The sequence below is a fragment of the Acanthisitta chloris genome, unplaced genomic scaffold, assembly GCF_000695815.1.
Source record: "Acanthisitta chloris isolate BGI_N310 unplaced genomic scaffold, ASM69581v1 scaffold27153, whole genome shotgun sequence".
NCBI lineage: Eukaryota > Metazoa > Chordata > Aves > Passeriformes > Acanthisittidae > Acanthisitta > Acanthisitta chloris.
In genome coordinates this window covers 70,151-83,246 of record NW_008664889.1, presented here as the reverse complement: position 1 = coordinate 83,246, position 13,096 = coordinate 70,151, and the positions used below count along the sequence as shown (strand labels likewise).

Below are 13,096 nucleotides of genomic sequence, written 5' to 3'. Positions count from 1 at the left end.
GATCTGAAGTTTTGCTTGTCCTTCAGCAGTTGTGATTCCAGGTCACTGGGTGCAGAGGAACAGGTTGAATCCTGTTGTCAGCTCTTTGCAGTGCACCATGGAAGAATTTGAGTCAGGATTTGTGCTAGCAGATCTGGGTTTCACCTCAAGCAAGGCTACCAAAGGTGACTATCATTTTCTCTGTTTGCCAGCGTCATTTTGGTAAATTGAGCTACTTATGTTTCCATTGGCAGTTCACCGAATTCATAAACAGTATTTTTTCCAGCTGATGTCAGTGCACTGTGCAGACACCTCTGCTGTCTTGAAAGAGCGAGTTCAGTATTTTCTTTTGCCTTGCTGGCCAGAAAACGTGATCAGTTTGCTTCCCTGTGTGGCCCTGAGCAGCTGTGGGGTGACAGCAACAATCCACTGGGGCAGCCCCACAAAGCACAGTGCTGCAGCCTCCTATCAGCAGAGAGGCTCTGCTAGCCCCTTCAAATGTGCAGTTAAACTGGGAGTTTCTCTATTGTGTTTTGTCCTTAGAGCTGGAGTGGCACAAAAGAATTTGTTGAGCTGAACAACCTTCAGAGCCCTAAACAAACAAACTCCTCTCCCATTTCTGTGTGTTTGTAAATGTAAACATGAGTCAGGAAACTGAAGGCTTCGGTTCCGCAGCAAGTCTGACATTTGACTTGAAGGTGTAGCTTACCCTGGTGACGAGTCCACGCTGTGCGAGCGAGGAACTGTGTGTCACTGTTGTGGTTGGAACTGTAACTGAGGGCTGCCTGTCTCTGTTTCTGTACACTTTCAACCGTAAGGTTTGCTGCCTGAACTCGAGTGCTGTTGTACGGAGGTGACCTCTAGGCTCTGTCTTCACAGAAGGAGGAGTGCTTTTTGCTGCTTTTGCCATGTCTGACTGTTGTCATTTTCCTTCTTCGCACCAGTAACAATGTTTGATCTGAAGGTTTTTGAGTACTTCCCAGAGTTTCTTTCTCTCTCTTGCCTTTCTACTTGTTAGTAGTAGTAACAAGCCCCATGCTTGTTAAAAATATTAGCTGCCAGGACGCATTGCCTTTTGTTCATGCATAATGCCTTTTCTCATATGTGAAAACTTCTATGTATTTAGGACTGTGCTCATGCTAATTCTGGGCAATTGCTATTTCGAAGGAGAACACTTGGATGCAGTAAACGGCTCTGTGTAATTGTAAAACAAAATCTAAGTTTACACAATCCACCTTCTCAGGCACTATTTTTTTTCCTTCCACTTTGTCTTTGGCACACTTTATTTTCCAGTAAAATGAAAAATGAAGATGGATTATTCAAAACTGATAACAGTAATGGACCATCATGTAATGTTTTATTGAATTTGAGTTCTGTAAATTATGTGGTAGAGAGAAATTTGCCTGCTTAAGTATAACAGAAATTGCCACAGTATTCATATAATTCTTCGTAGTGTAATTTAAGAAAAAGCACACTATCCATATCACTATTGAATAAAAGGTAAAAAGGTGCTATTACACTATCATGACAGCTCTCCTCTTGCTACTAAGCGACATAGATAAATGTGTCTGCTTATAACTTACTTAGCAGGGATCCAGGCTTGTGGGTGGAGCTTGAGAATAATCTTCCACCTGGACATGGCATAGGAGCATCCTGCAATAGAAAGAGATAGCATTCAGTGATGTTCTGTATGTTTTGGAAAGTTTGGGCAAATCGCATTTTTCTTCTGGGAGCTTTGAAGTTCTATCAGGCTGATAAAATCTATTTGAATCAGTGATTACATTCAAAGAGGAGACAAACTGGGGGCCAGACAGGCAGTGTTTGTGTTCATATTGGCAGACACTTTAATATATCTCCATTTTTAAAGAATTCGTAATGAGCTTTTGAAAGCCCTGATAATATTTATTGAACATTTTTGTGCCATTAGTAAAGAATTATACTTGTGATGACATGTAAAATTTTTTTTTTCAATAGAACCTGGGAACATTTAAGAAAATACATTTCCAGTGCAAAAAGAATACCAGGGAAAAACAGTGAGGAGGGCTCTGAATCTAACAGTGTTTATAATCTCTATGCAAAACAGGTTTAGCTTTTATGCATCCTGAGGTACAATATCAGGAGATCACACCAAGACTAGTATCTCAGCAAACGAGTTCAAGCCTGGTAAAACGAATAGTAAATCTCCACACATCAGCATGGGGCAGGATGTGAGAGCTGACATTTGCTTTCTAGGATTTTTCCCATTGTACATCTTGTCTAACAACTTTTAGCTGAAGTCTTATGCATAAAAACTGAAACAGTAACAATGAAGTAATCTTTAAACCAGGCAAACTGTATTGTAAGTCTTTGCCTGCACGTGGTACTATATCTTATTTTTCATATTCTTTCCTTGCATATTCTGACCCTTAGTTCAGAGCCCTAGAAACAAACTCCTCCTTGCCTTCTCCCTGCTCTGTCATCTCCCCTCCTCTTTCTGCATCTCTGTCTGCTGCTCTGCTCCCAGCTCAGGCAGAGTCACAGCAGTGATAGGGGAAGGAGAAAAGAATGAATACTTGGTGGCATTTCTAATCACCAAGAGGTGTCCCACAGCATTGGAACAGGCTGACAGAGAAGTGGTGGAACCACTATCCTTGGAGATACTTAAAAGATGTACAAATGTGGCACTGAGGAATACGGTGTAGTGGTGGACTTGGCAGTGCTGGGTTGCTGGATGGACATGATGATCTTAAAGGTCTTTTCCAGCCTAAACTATTCTGTTCTCTACATTCTGTGCTCTGCAGACAGCTTTGCCTTTTCTCCAGTGTCGCAAAATCATTTTTTGCCTCCTTTGAGGGTAGGTCGCGTAACCCTACCACTGACAAACAGTAGTAACTGGGTCTGAGTACTTAGATGTAGAAAAAATAGTAGACACAAATTAAGTTTCCATGTTTTCTAACAAGTGTATTTATTATTAGACTAATCATTAAGAAAAGCTTATGCTTCACCCAAATGCCATTTATGTCAGTAACTCATTTATTTACCTTCTGAGTAGTTTCTGCCTGGATACTGGAAAAGAGGAGGGATGAAGCAAAGTGGTAAGAAGGTATCCCACAAGATTATTTTTTAATCCTCCTCCAAAATATTTTTCATGCTTAGTGCTGGAAAGACTGGGTTTTTTCCATCCCATTTCACTATTACATGTTCAGGCACAGACAGGGCCATGAGAACCACACTGGCCCCAGTGTAGTGGTTAGCACCTTGGTCCTCATTGCCCAAGAGCTGGAGGAGCAACAGGGAAATGCAGAGCTCAGATCCACACTGGGTGGGCTCAGACCCTGCCTGAGAGCGGTGACTTTGCAGCAGCACCTTCATAAAGGTCTTTTGCCTGTTAGGATAAGACCTTAGAGTGGTGACAGCTTCCACAGGAGTGTGTGCTGTTAGCATTAGACTTTCCTACAAAGATACATCTTGGCTGTGTCTTTCTGTTGTTTAGGAATGGATATAGTCAGGATTGCCTACCTTAGTTTTAGCTTTTTTATTGTCTGCTTCCCTCCCTTCATTTCCCCCTCCATTATCCCAAATAACTTAGAACAGTTCTTTAGGACAAGAAACATTGGGATGTGCTATTTCCTTACATTCACATCTGTGTTCCCTTGTTACATTAGCAGTAAAAGCCTCTCATACCAACCTGCTTCTTGTACCAGCACAGCAACACCATTTATCCTAAAAAGAAGTTCACATATGCCTTTGCAAAAGTTAGGTTTCCTATCACTGTCTTGTTACTCCAAGACAGTAGAGCATTTTGGATGCCTGACATACTTAAAAGGAGGATTTGGCGGGGGCAGGGGTAGAACCTGTTGTCATTACAGTTGTAGTTGCACTCACAGATTCATAAATATTTCATCTTTTAAAGTAATTAGGTGTCCCAGACCTCCACGCCTGCTCCGTTGCTGCAAGCTGAGAGGAAATGATTGTGTAGAAAACCTGGTGTGGTCTGTACAAGCTGCTAGTGGCATGCTGTGCTCTGCAGCCTGCCCATCCCAGGCTTGCTGCTACAGAAGCCGTGTGTGCAGTTTTCCTCTCATTTCCCATCCCAGGTGGTGGACTGGGTGAGGATTAGGGTTGTTCTGATGAGGAGAGGAGAAGGTGCAAGAAGGTGAGGGCATCCAACAGTGAGTTTCCTCACTTGTTAACTCCAATATACAGCTCATAGAAATACTGACTTACGAAAAATGTGGCTGAGTCAGTTAAGCAGTACTTTAGGAACGTTACAAGTTTATCATCTCAGATTAGTTGTGAAATATCACTTCCTTTCAAAGAGCTCTATAAGTTGCTAGAAATGTGAAAAGCATTTTTTTTAGGTTGGTTATGCATTTTGTCTGTGAAGCCTGAGAACACCCCAGTGTATTTCACTTATTCTTAACGTCTTGTGATTGTCTGTCAACTGTGAAAGATTTCATGGCAAGTTAAGCCAGTAAAAGAAAGAAGACCTATTAGGCAGATTCAGTTTATGTTGTATGTAAAACAGGTGCTTAATAAAATTAAGGGTACAACTGAGGCTTACTTCTCTGCTACCTAAAATGCCATTAATATATTCCTGTGTGGGGCGAATAGTGTATTTGCTGTTCTCATTCTCAACCCAGTGGGAAGACGAACAGTGACTGATAAGCAGTGGTTTTGCAGAGCACAGTTTTACAGGCACTCACCTAGTCTAACTCTCCGGCCTATTTTTTTCTTCCCTGTCCACAGGGCTTGCTTTCAGAAATCCTCCGAAAGGAAGAGGATCCCAAGACTGCCTCGCAGTCCTTACTGGTAAACCTTCGGGCTATGCAGAACTTCTTGCAGCTGCCAGAAGCAGAACGAGATCGAATTTACCAGGACGAAAGGGAAAGGAGCTTGAACGCAGCCTCTGCGATGGGCCCTGCACCTCTCATAAGCACACCACCCAGCCGGCCTCCACAAGTAAACTGCTCTCTCTGTCCTTCATGTTTGCTCATTGTGTTTTCTCACTGTCCTGCTGGGTGATACCTTTCTTAGAAGGAAGAAAGCTGTTGCATTTTTTAAACACTCATTGAATCGTTACTTGCAGTGCATATCACAAATTAAATTTAAGAAATGTAATGGATGATAGTAGCAGTTTATTGCTACCTGTTTTTTAGTTTTAAGATAAATTCTGTCTGTTATGGTCCCTACAGAAGTTTGTGCTCATTTTATTGAGATATGAGCTTTACTGGGCCTGAAAGATGATGACTTTTTAGCTGTCATCTTTACCTACAGTTCTCAGGTTCGTAATGTTAGAGGTTCAAATAGGGATTTTGAAGGATTTGGACCACTAAACTGCAAGGGAGTGAAAGCAGAAGTATGAGTACATTGTAGTGGCTTAAAAATTATTTCCCAGAAAGCAAACAGGTAAAACTAAAGTTAGGGGGGAAAGAAGACTCCATCCCAAAATGCTGGGCATGCTTTTGCCAGGTTTAGTTACTGACACTGTTATCCAGTGATAACAGACCAGTCTTGCTATATCCATTGTTCAGAAAGATTTGGCAATGTTCATTAAAGCTTCATTTAGTATTTGTTCAAATGAAACTCCTATTGATTTCTGTAAAATCTATTTGATTTAATTCTCCAAAAATTGCAACGTTTGATAGAGTGGGATCCAGAAATTCAGTGGCTTAGTCCTTGTATCTGTCATGGAAACTCCAATGCTTGTTCTAAGGTACACTAGAAATACACGTGAGCCATAGGAATGTACAGGATTTCCACAGAGAAGAAATGTGGTTGTGAGCAAAAGACTCCAAAAATTGTATCTTTTCTGAAATACTCTGCATTGCTGTGGCTCAAGGTTGTACCTATCCAAGGATGAAATAAGCTGATCTCAAGAAAGGTGGGAATCATGCTGTATACACAGTCCAGATTTGCTATACAAAGCAAGGTTTTGGGATTGTGGGAATTTTGTGCTGGTTGAGTATGTAAACAACAGGTTTTTGTTAACCAGTCATAGGCTTGTGACTATGACTATGTTCCATAGCCATTCTGAATGGTATAAATTCCTCGAGATTATTTTTCTAATTTTCCTGCAGCTGTTGGATACTAAGGACCACACTAAAGTAACGAATAACAAAATTGTAGAAGAGAGGACGGAAGATCACTTTGACCTGCTGCAGTGCTTTCCTCAAGAAGACAAAAAAATTTTAGCAGAAAGAACAGACTGTGCTAATGGGGTAGTTTTGTTATCATTAACTGAGTTTAGTCTGTAAAATCCACTATAGATACTCTTCAAGATAAGGGATGAGAATCTATTTACACAGTAATGCTTTAGTGGAAAATAGTTAAATAGAGATAACTGTGTTTAAAATAACATTTGAGTTTGTTTTAATATCTGTACCTGCTCCCACAGCCCAGGTAATTCAGAGCAAAGGCTAACTCTCCTTCTTAACTTATCTCTTTCTGCCAAGGTAATGTCTCACTCTGTCTCAAGTGGTCTTGGGCAATTTCACAGCTAAAGAACAGAGTTAATTACAGGACCTTCCAGAAGGATGTCAAGTCAGAGGTAGTCCTTGTATTGGTTTTAATTCACACTTTAAACTGTATAAATCCCTTGCAGCCAGAAAGAAAGTGAGACTTAGGGGTTTTCTTAACTGACAAAACATACTCTGAGTCCTAATTTAGGGGTTTAGGAGGTTTTTTTTAGTGTGAGTCAGGAGTATAGTTAACCCAATTGTGACAGTTCAAAGTGGAAACAGCATAAGTTTTTGTTTTAATCGTTTTCAAAAGGAAAACAACAAGGAAACCTTATAGAATAATACTTGAGGTCTACAGAACAAAGCAGTTATTTTTTCTAGTTGTTATATTGTTCTCTGTCATTCAGGAAAACGTATGCACTTTACCTAGTGAATGGACTAAGAATGTAGAAACCTCTGAGTTGGGATTCTCCTTGACCTTTTTGCATGTTTCCAGAATTACCCACCTATAGACATCTGAAGCACTTTTCACCTGTTTCTAAGTGTTCAGAGCCCTAAGTTTGAAAATTGAAGTACTCATGTTGGTAACAGAAGTACGATACTTAATGCTAGAAATAATAATGAAATTATCCTAGTTATAACACTGGCAAGTTTAACTTTACAGATTGTAGCAAAAATAAATTATAGTCAGGATACTACAAACTTATTAATGCAAACTACTACGCTGATACCTCCCCAAATATCCACAGTTTATTGAATATTTGTTATTAAGGAAATAAAACTACTAACATCCTTACTACTAAATTTATTATAAGCAATTATTTAAAGTTCACTATGCAATAATACAGCATAATATTTTTTTAGCTTGTCTGTGAGCTTCTTGGATAACCATTGAAAGAGAAAACAGACCATTTATCCTGACAACAGAATTTACACAAGAGCCAACATATTTAATATTAAATCTTTAGACCAGTGTAACATTTGAAACAATTAAACTATGAAACCATGAAAAATGGGAGCTAATATGCCACACATGAAGGTTTATTTTGCAATTGCAAGTTATCAGTTTCGGAAGGATGTGAAAATAAACATCCTGAAAAGGATCTATTTTGCATTTTTGTGTTGCCAACTGGTGGCCAGACAGTAGAGCAGACTTAACCATTTAGTAGCTGAGCTTTTTCTGTGTGAATTTTGCATACTGTTGCTTACAAAAACATAAAGCATGACCTTGGAGGTCTGATCAGATAGTAGGAATTCACCAAGCATAAACCTTGGTGCCTGAGTTAGAAGGAACTGTGTTGAATTTATCTCATTTTTACAGCATTCTTACTAGTTGCTGCTTGAGCTAATGTATCTGGATTGCTTCCAATTCTTTTTTGAAATCCTTTAAGAAGCTCTTTGTCCCCCTTACTTCTCCCTTTCTCTCTGACTGAAACAAAATGCAAAATCTTACTTTTTTTTTTTTAAATTGAAATCATTAGCCTCTAATGCATGAGCTTTTGGAATGCGTGTATAGCGCTCTAAGCTGGTCAAGTTGTAAAAGTCTGCTACTATCTTCCACACTGGCGGACTGAGCACAAGGAGACGGCGTACACAAGAATTTTTCCCTTGGACATTGTTCACCTTCCCACCTCCTGGGGCAGAAGCCTCTCTGTCAGGCTCTTTCCTGGGGCACTGGAGTTTATAAGTATTAGCATCTCCATCAGGTAGGTACTGCATGGAGACGTAGTTTAACCTCTCCAATCTAGAAGGAAGGACAAAAGTCCTTTCTTGTTATATTTATTAATTTCCATCCTCTCTTCAACACCATCATCTTGCAGATCACCCCACAGAGGTCCTTTCAGGGTATTCTTAAGACAAGTTCAGGGGATGAGTCTACTGCATGTTATGTGGAAGTGAGAGGATGTGGGAATACTTTAGAGGATGCTGAGGTGCTAGGGATGGCCTGTCTGTCTTATCAGGGCAATTCAGGATGTGGGGGGAAGATGACTCCCTTCTCCTTAGTACACCTTGTGGGGGAGGATGGAGACAGGTGGCCAAGTTACAGATTTTCTTTTCCAAAATATTCTGGTTAAAGCTTGTTAGACATCCTGCAGTTACGAATGCTTCCTTCTCAGGACAAGTAATCTCTATTTCAGCAGAGCTGAGGAAGAAATCCTTCTTTCCTCCCATATTCCCCAAAGAAAATTTGTGTTAACTGTTGGGGCCCATCATCATCCTGTGTAAAAACAAAGTACTTGTAATGTCAAGAGCAGAATATAATTTTAATGAGGCAGTGTTTTAAGAAGTGTCCACAAATCTTGCATGAGTCATGGTTCCGGGTACTCATTGAGAAAAACCTTTCTTTCGTAAATATAATCCTGGCCTCCCTCTGACTACAGATAAATTACAATTCCTTCATGCTAAAGCAATTTTGACTTGGGCCTCAGAGATAGAATGTCACTCTTGAAAGACTGGTCTCAAGGAGGACACTGCTTTGATGGTGTTCAAGGACCAGTGAACCTCCATTGCAAGGAACTCTGGGTAACACCAGCTTCTGTGAAAGCTGATGGTGGAGCCCTGGAGTTCAAATATATGCACATGCTGTATGTCACCACCAGAAAGTTTTTGTTTTGTAAGTCGGCAAAATTTGATATTTAGGTTAATAGTCTTTGTGCCAAGTTGCATTTTAACAAAAGTAAAAAGGAACAAAATAATAAATGCAAACCCTCTTCCCCCACCCCCGCGAAAACCACCCTGAAGGAGAGATAATGGAAACCCTGACACTTAACTATAACTGCACTTCCAGGCGCCACTGTAATAATGGAGTAGTAAACCTTGTCCTGATAAAAGCTGTTCTGAAAGCAACAGCATTTATTGTACCTGCTCTGCTATTTGCAGAGCAGAACTGAAAAGTAGTTTGTTTTGCCTGGAATGAACTACTTTATGAATTTTAATGTACGATGTAATATTAAAAGCTAAACCAGGATTAAAGAAGATTTTTGTTCCCAAGCTAAAACAGTACTTATGAGAATGTGTTATATAAGATTTTTTTGTTTCAGTTTCGATGGGGAAGGAATGAACTTCCATGTTTGTGAAAGGCTCTTCATATTGGTTATTCCTTCTATAACAACCTGACCTTTTTTAGGAAAATTGAATTAATCCAGAACTTCTTGTTACGCTAATCAGTCTTACTTAATGCAAAGATATATCTGGGCAGGCCAGGAGGGGATGGATGTGTTGGGGTTTTTTTCAAGTATTTTTTAGAGTAAATCGGTGATAGGAAGATGGCCAAATGAATTTCAGCTTCTCAGCATGTTACATTTGTAAAATAATGCTCCCCTGTTCAGTTAGTGTTTGCGAAATTTGGTTGCTGTCCAAAAAAAGAAAAATTGAAAAGTTAGCTGATCTATGGTTTCTTTCCTAAACAGAAAATGTGGCTGTAAGTGTGGGTGGGGTGGGAGGTTGTGCTTAAGTGTGGATGAGATGAGAGATTATGTTTTGTTTTGTTTTTCTCTCCAGAATGAATACTTTTTCCACCTCCTCTCCCAAGTCCTGAAGTTGCCCTGTTGAGGGCTTTTTTGTTTTCTGTTGGGTTGTTTTGAGGAGGAGGGTGTTTTTTCAACCCAGCTCCAAACAGCCTCTGTCTTGAACTCAATTCTAAATTCAACACAACAGCCTAGATGCTTGCTTATGTATAAATTATGAAACAGTTTTATGTATGGATATTCTCCAAGAGGTTAATTAGCATTATTGCATGGAATTCATCAGACCAGAACAGACCAATAGTCCATCTAGTCCAGCCAGAGTCTATACCTGATCTTTGAAGAGAAATTATTAAGAGGCGGGGGAAGAATTTCTATACTTGGCCAGTGATGTAAATTGGAGAGGGAGAAGGTATGGCTGCAAAGCACAAATCGTGATAATCTGCAAGCCCATCATTTTACAACTTTAAGACTTCTATTCTCCTGAAGATCTTTGGGCCAATATGGCTTTTTGATGCAGATATTAGTGTTTTCTGAATTCAATTAGTGTTTCCTAATTCAATATCAATAGAAGCCAATAGGAATTTGTTTGTTTTAACTTTAGTGACATATTAGATGTTGAATTTGTTGTACCTCTATAAAGATAGATGTGATTTGTGAATCAGAATGAGGATTTTCAGTAATTCCCCTGGGTTAAATGCGTATCCATATTAAATTGACATTGAAAAGTGTGGACCAAGATGCTTAGTTTAAATTATGTCTCCAGCATAGTGTGTGATGGGTTTTGATGATCTGGGTGTTCACAGCTCAGTTAAGTGGTCTATGAAGTACTGCTACAACGTGAAGCTGTCTTTTGAAGCTGAGTAGCAATCAAAAAGGCAGTGTGCTTACAGAAGAGACACATTTTGATCAGGATCACAAGAGCAAAGTGCTTCTTTCCCAAAAGATTTGTGTATGCTAGCTGAATACCTTCGTCTTCTCATCTTCCAGTTGGGTCCTTCAAAGATTAGTTGCAAGTTAAAAATATTTTTTTGGGGAAGGACTGAAATAGCTGCCAAAATTTAAACCCAAAGTCCAAGAAGGCATGTTGACAAAGCTGTTGCTTTTTCGTTCTCTAATAAAGCTTAGTCTGATTTTTACATGCACGCAGAGAAGGCTGTCTCCAGTCGTATGTTTAACATCCCCATTGGTTGTCAGTTATCTTTTGGCAAGTCATTTTCATTTAAAGGTTATAAAATTGCCACTGATTTTGTAATTTTCAAGTGATTTCACTGTATAATGTTCAGGAGATGCACCTGCTCTTGCGGCCCCGTGCTGATTTGCCCAGTGTGAGGTGTGCCTTTTCCTGCTTTGCAGTGGAAAGAAGAGAGTTTTGTGGTGCTTCTTCTCATGCTGCCCACTGCCAGGTGCCTCAAGTGTTTCTGAGCAGACGTCAGCCCAGGCTTGGCCATTCTCTGCTGCAGTGTTGCTGTTAAAATGTCACACTGCAGAAAAGGGCATGGCTGCAAAGTACCAAGCAAATATGTGATTAACTATATGCCACATTCTGGGATTTTTTCTTCATTTCCCTATTTATTTAGGACTCCTGTTTTCAGACCCCAGAAAGTACTAATGCCTGCCAGAATGGAGGCAAGGGGAAGTGCTTGTGGACACCTTGTTCTTGCTGGAGCTTTGCCCCTTGCAGTGAATGGGCGTGTGTTAGTGCAGCTCCTGAAAAGCCTGATCATCAAAACAGGCTCAGCAAAACTGGTGTGCCCTCCCAGTTTCTGGGGTAGATTATTTTATCTTAAAAGCACTATGGAGGATAGCTAACACAAACTGAGCATGGCACTTCTAGGAAAAACTGGGCTGCTAGTTTGCCTAAGTATGTCTCTCACCCAAAACCCTTTAGTTCTCGTATCATGAGACCTGTGACACACGAAAGCTCATAGAGAGTGAGATTAGAAGATGAATTATCATGTTGTCATGATTTCCCTTTGAACCTCAAGGGACTTCAGAGCATAGGAGGATGCTGACTTGCACTGGATCAAAATGATAGTGAAAGTGTGGGTTTAGGCAAGTACTTAAGAGTAGGCTGAATCACCTTCTGGAAATGCCAGGCTTTGTCCATTAGATTTAGAGTTGGGCTGAATGACTATCTTAGTCTAGATGTGTAACTTCTGAATGACTAAATTAATTCAGCTCTCAATGACCTCAGTATGAACCAGTAGGTTTGAATTGAAATCTAAAGGTTTGATTTTGCATCATCACCTTGTGGATTCTTGGCAGAAATCCAGTCTTTCCTTTCCTCTGGTCCACTTTAGGATTAGTGGTCCATTAGGTCCACTAATCTTGGGCAAGCATTGCAAGAGTAACTGCTAAAGAAAGACATTATCCTTAACTACTGAGAATATTATAGGATAAGCTGAGTACCTGCTGATTTTTTTGTACCTCTCAACTGATATTGCAGAAACTGCACTGTAACCTTGGTGAGATGATGCTTGGTGTTGAAACATCACTTCCATCATTTCCAGAGGACGAAGGAAAGGATAGTCTTCTGCACGTCATGTCACTACTGATGTATTTTTTTGGTTATGTTCCTTACTGCTGCAGAAGCAGCATAGATGTGGTACTGTAATCATTCTGCCTTGTTTACATGTTTGGTGTTTATTTAACCTGGACTGCGAGAAGAATAAGTATTTGATGTATGTAAGTGAAATACAACTAGAATTAATATTTTTAAGAAAGTCCTGTGTTGGTTTCATGAGTGGTTAAAATACGTATTATTCTAAATTATCCCTTTCTTAAAAACAGCTTAAGAACTGAACTGATAAATTTTTAAAACTTCGGTCTAAAGCCACAACCTTTCAACGTTATCATGCATTTGAGTGTACTGGACGTAAGGCATGAATCAAGATATATCTGTCAGGTTTCTATTTCATTAGATATTCTTTTATGTTGCACTTAGGATTTTTACTTAACTTGTGTGGGGCAAAGAAATCATATAAGGATTCACAGGTCTCTATAAGACTGTTTGATAGGTTTCCACCTAATTTATTTTATGACATTGAAATTTGCAGTGGTCAGTTAATGATAACTCATATTTCAGATGCACTCACCTGTTACAATGTGTTGAATTTTCTTGTTTCCTAGTTGCTTGAACCATGGATAACATATAATGTTAAGTCTCTGAAAAGCCAAAAGAATATGAGAGAAAGATTGAATAAAAGGAAT

The 13,096-nt window shown here is 39.6% G+C and overlaps 1 protein-coding gene across 1 annotated transcript in view; it reads left to right on the top strand.

Annotated features, from left to right (window-relative positions):
* The window catches only part of SATB1 (SATB homeobox 1), a 72,926-nt gene that overhangs the window by 33,092 nt on the left and 26,738 nt on the right, over window positions 1-13,096 (top strand). The window contains exons 8-10 of the mRNA XM_009071530.1: window positions 4,708-4,979; window positions 5,236-5,317; window positions 6,039-6,179. Of these exons, the coding sequence (XP_009069778.1) occupies window positions 4,708-4,979; window positions 5,236-5,317; window positions 6,039-6,179 (495 nt within the window). The remainder of the gene's footprint in view (window positions 1-4,707; window positions 4,980-5,235; window positions 5,318-6,038; window positions 6,180-13,096) is intronic.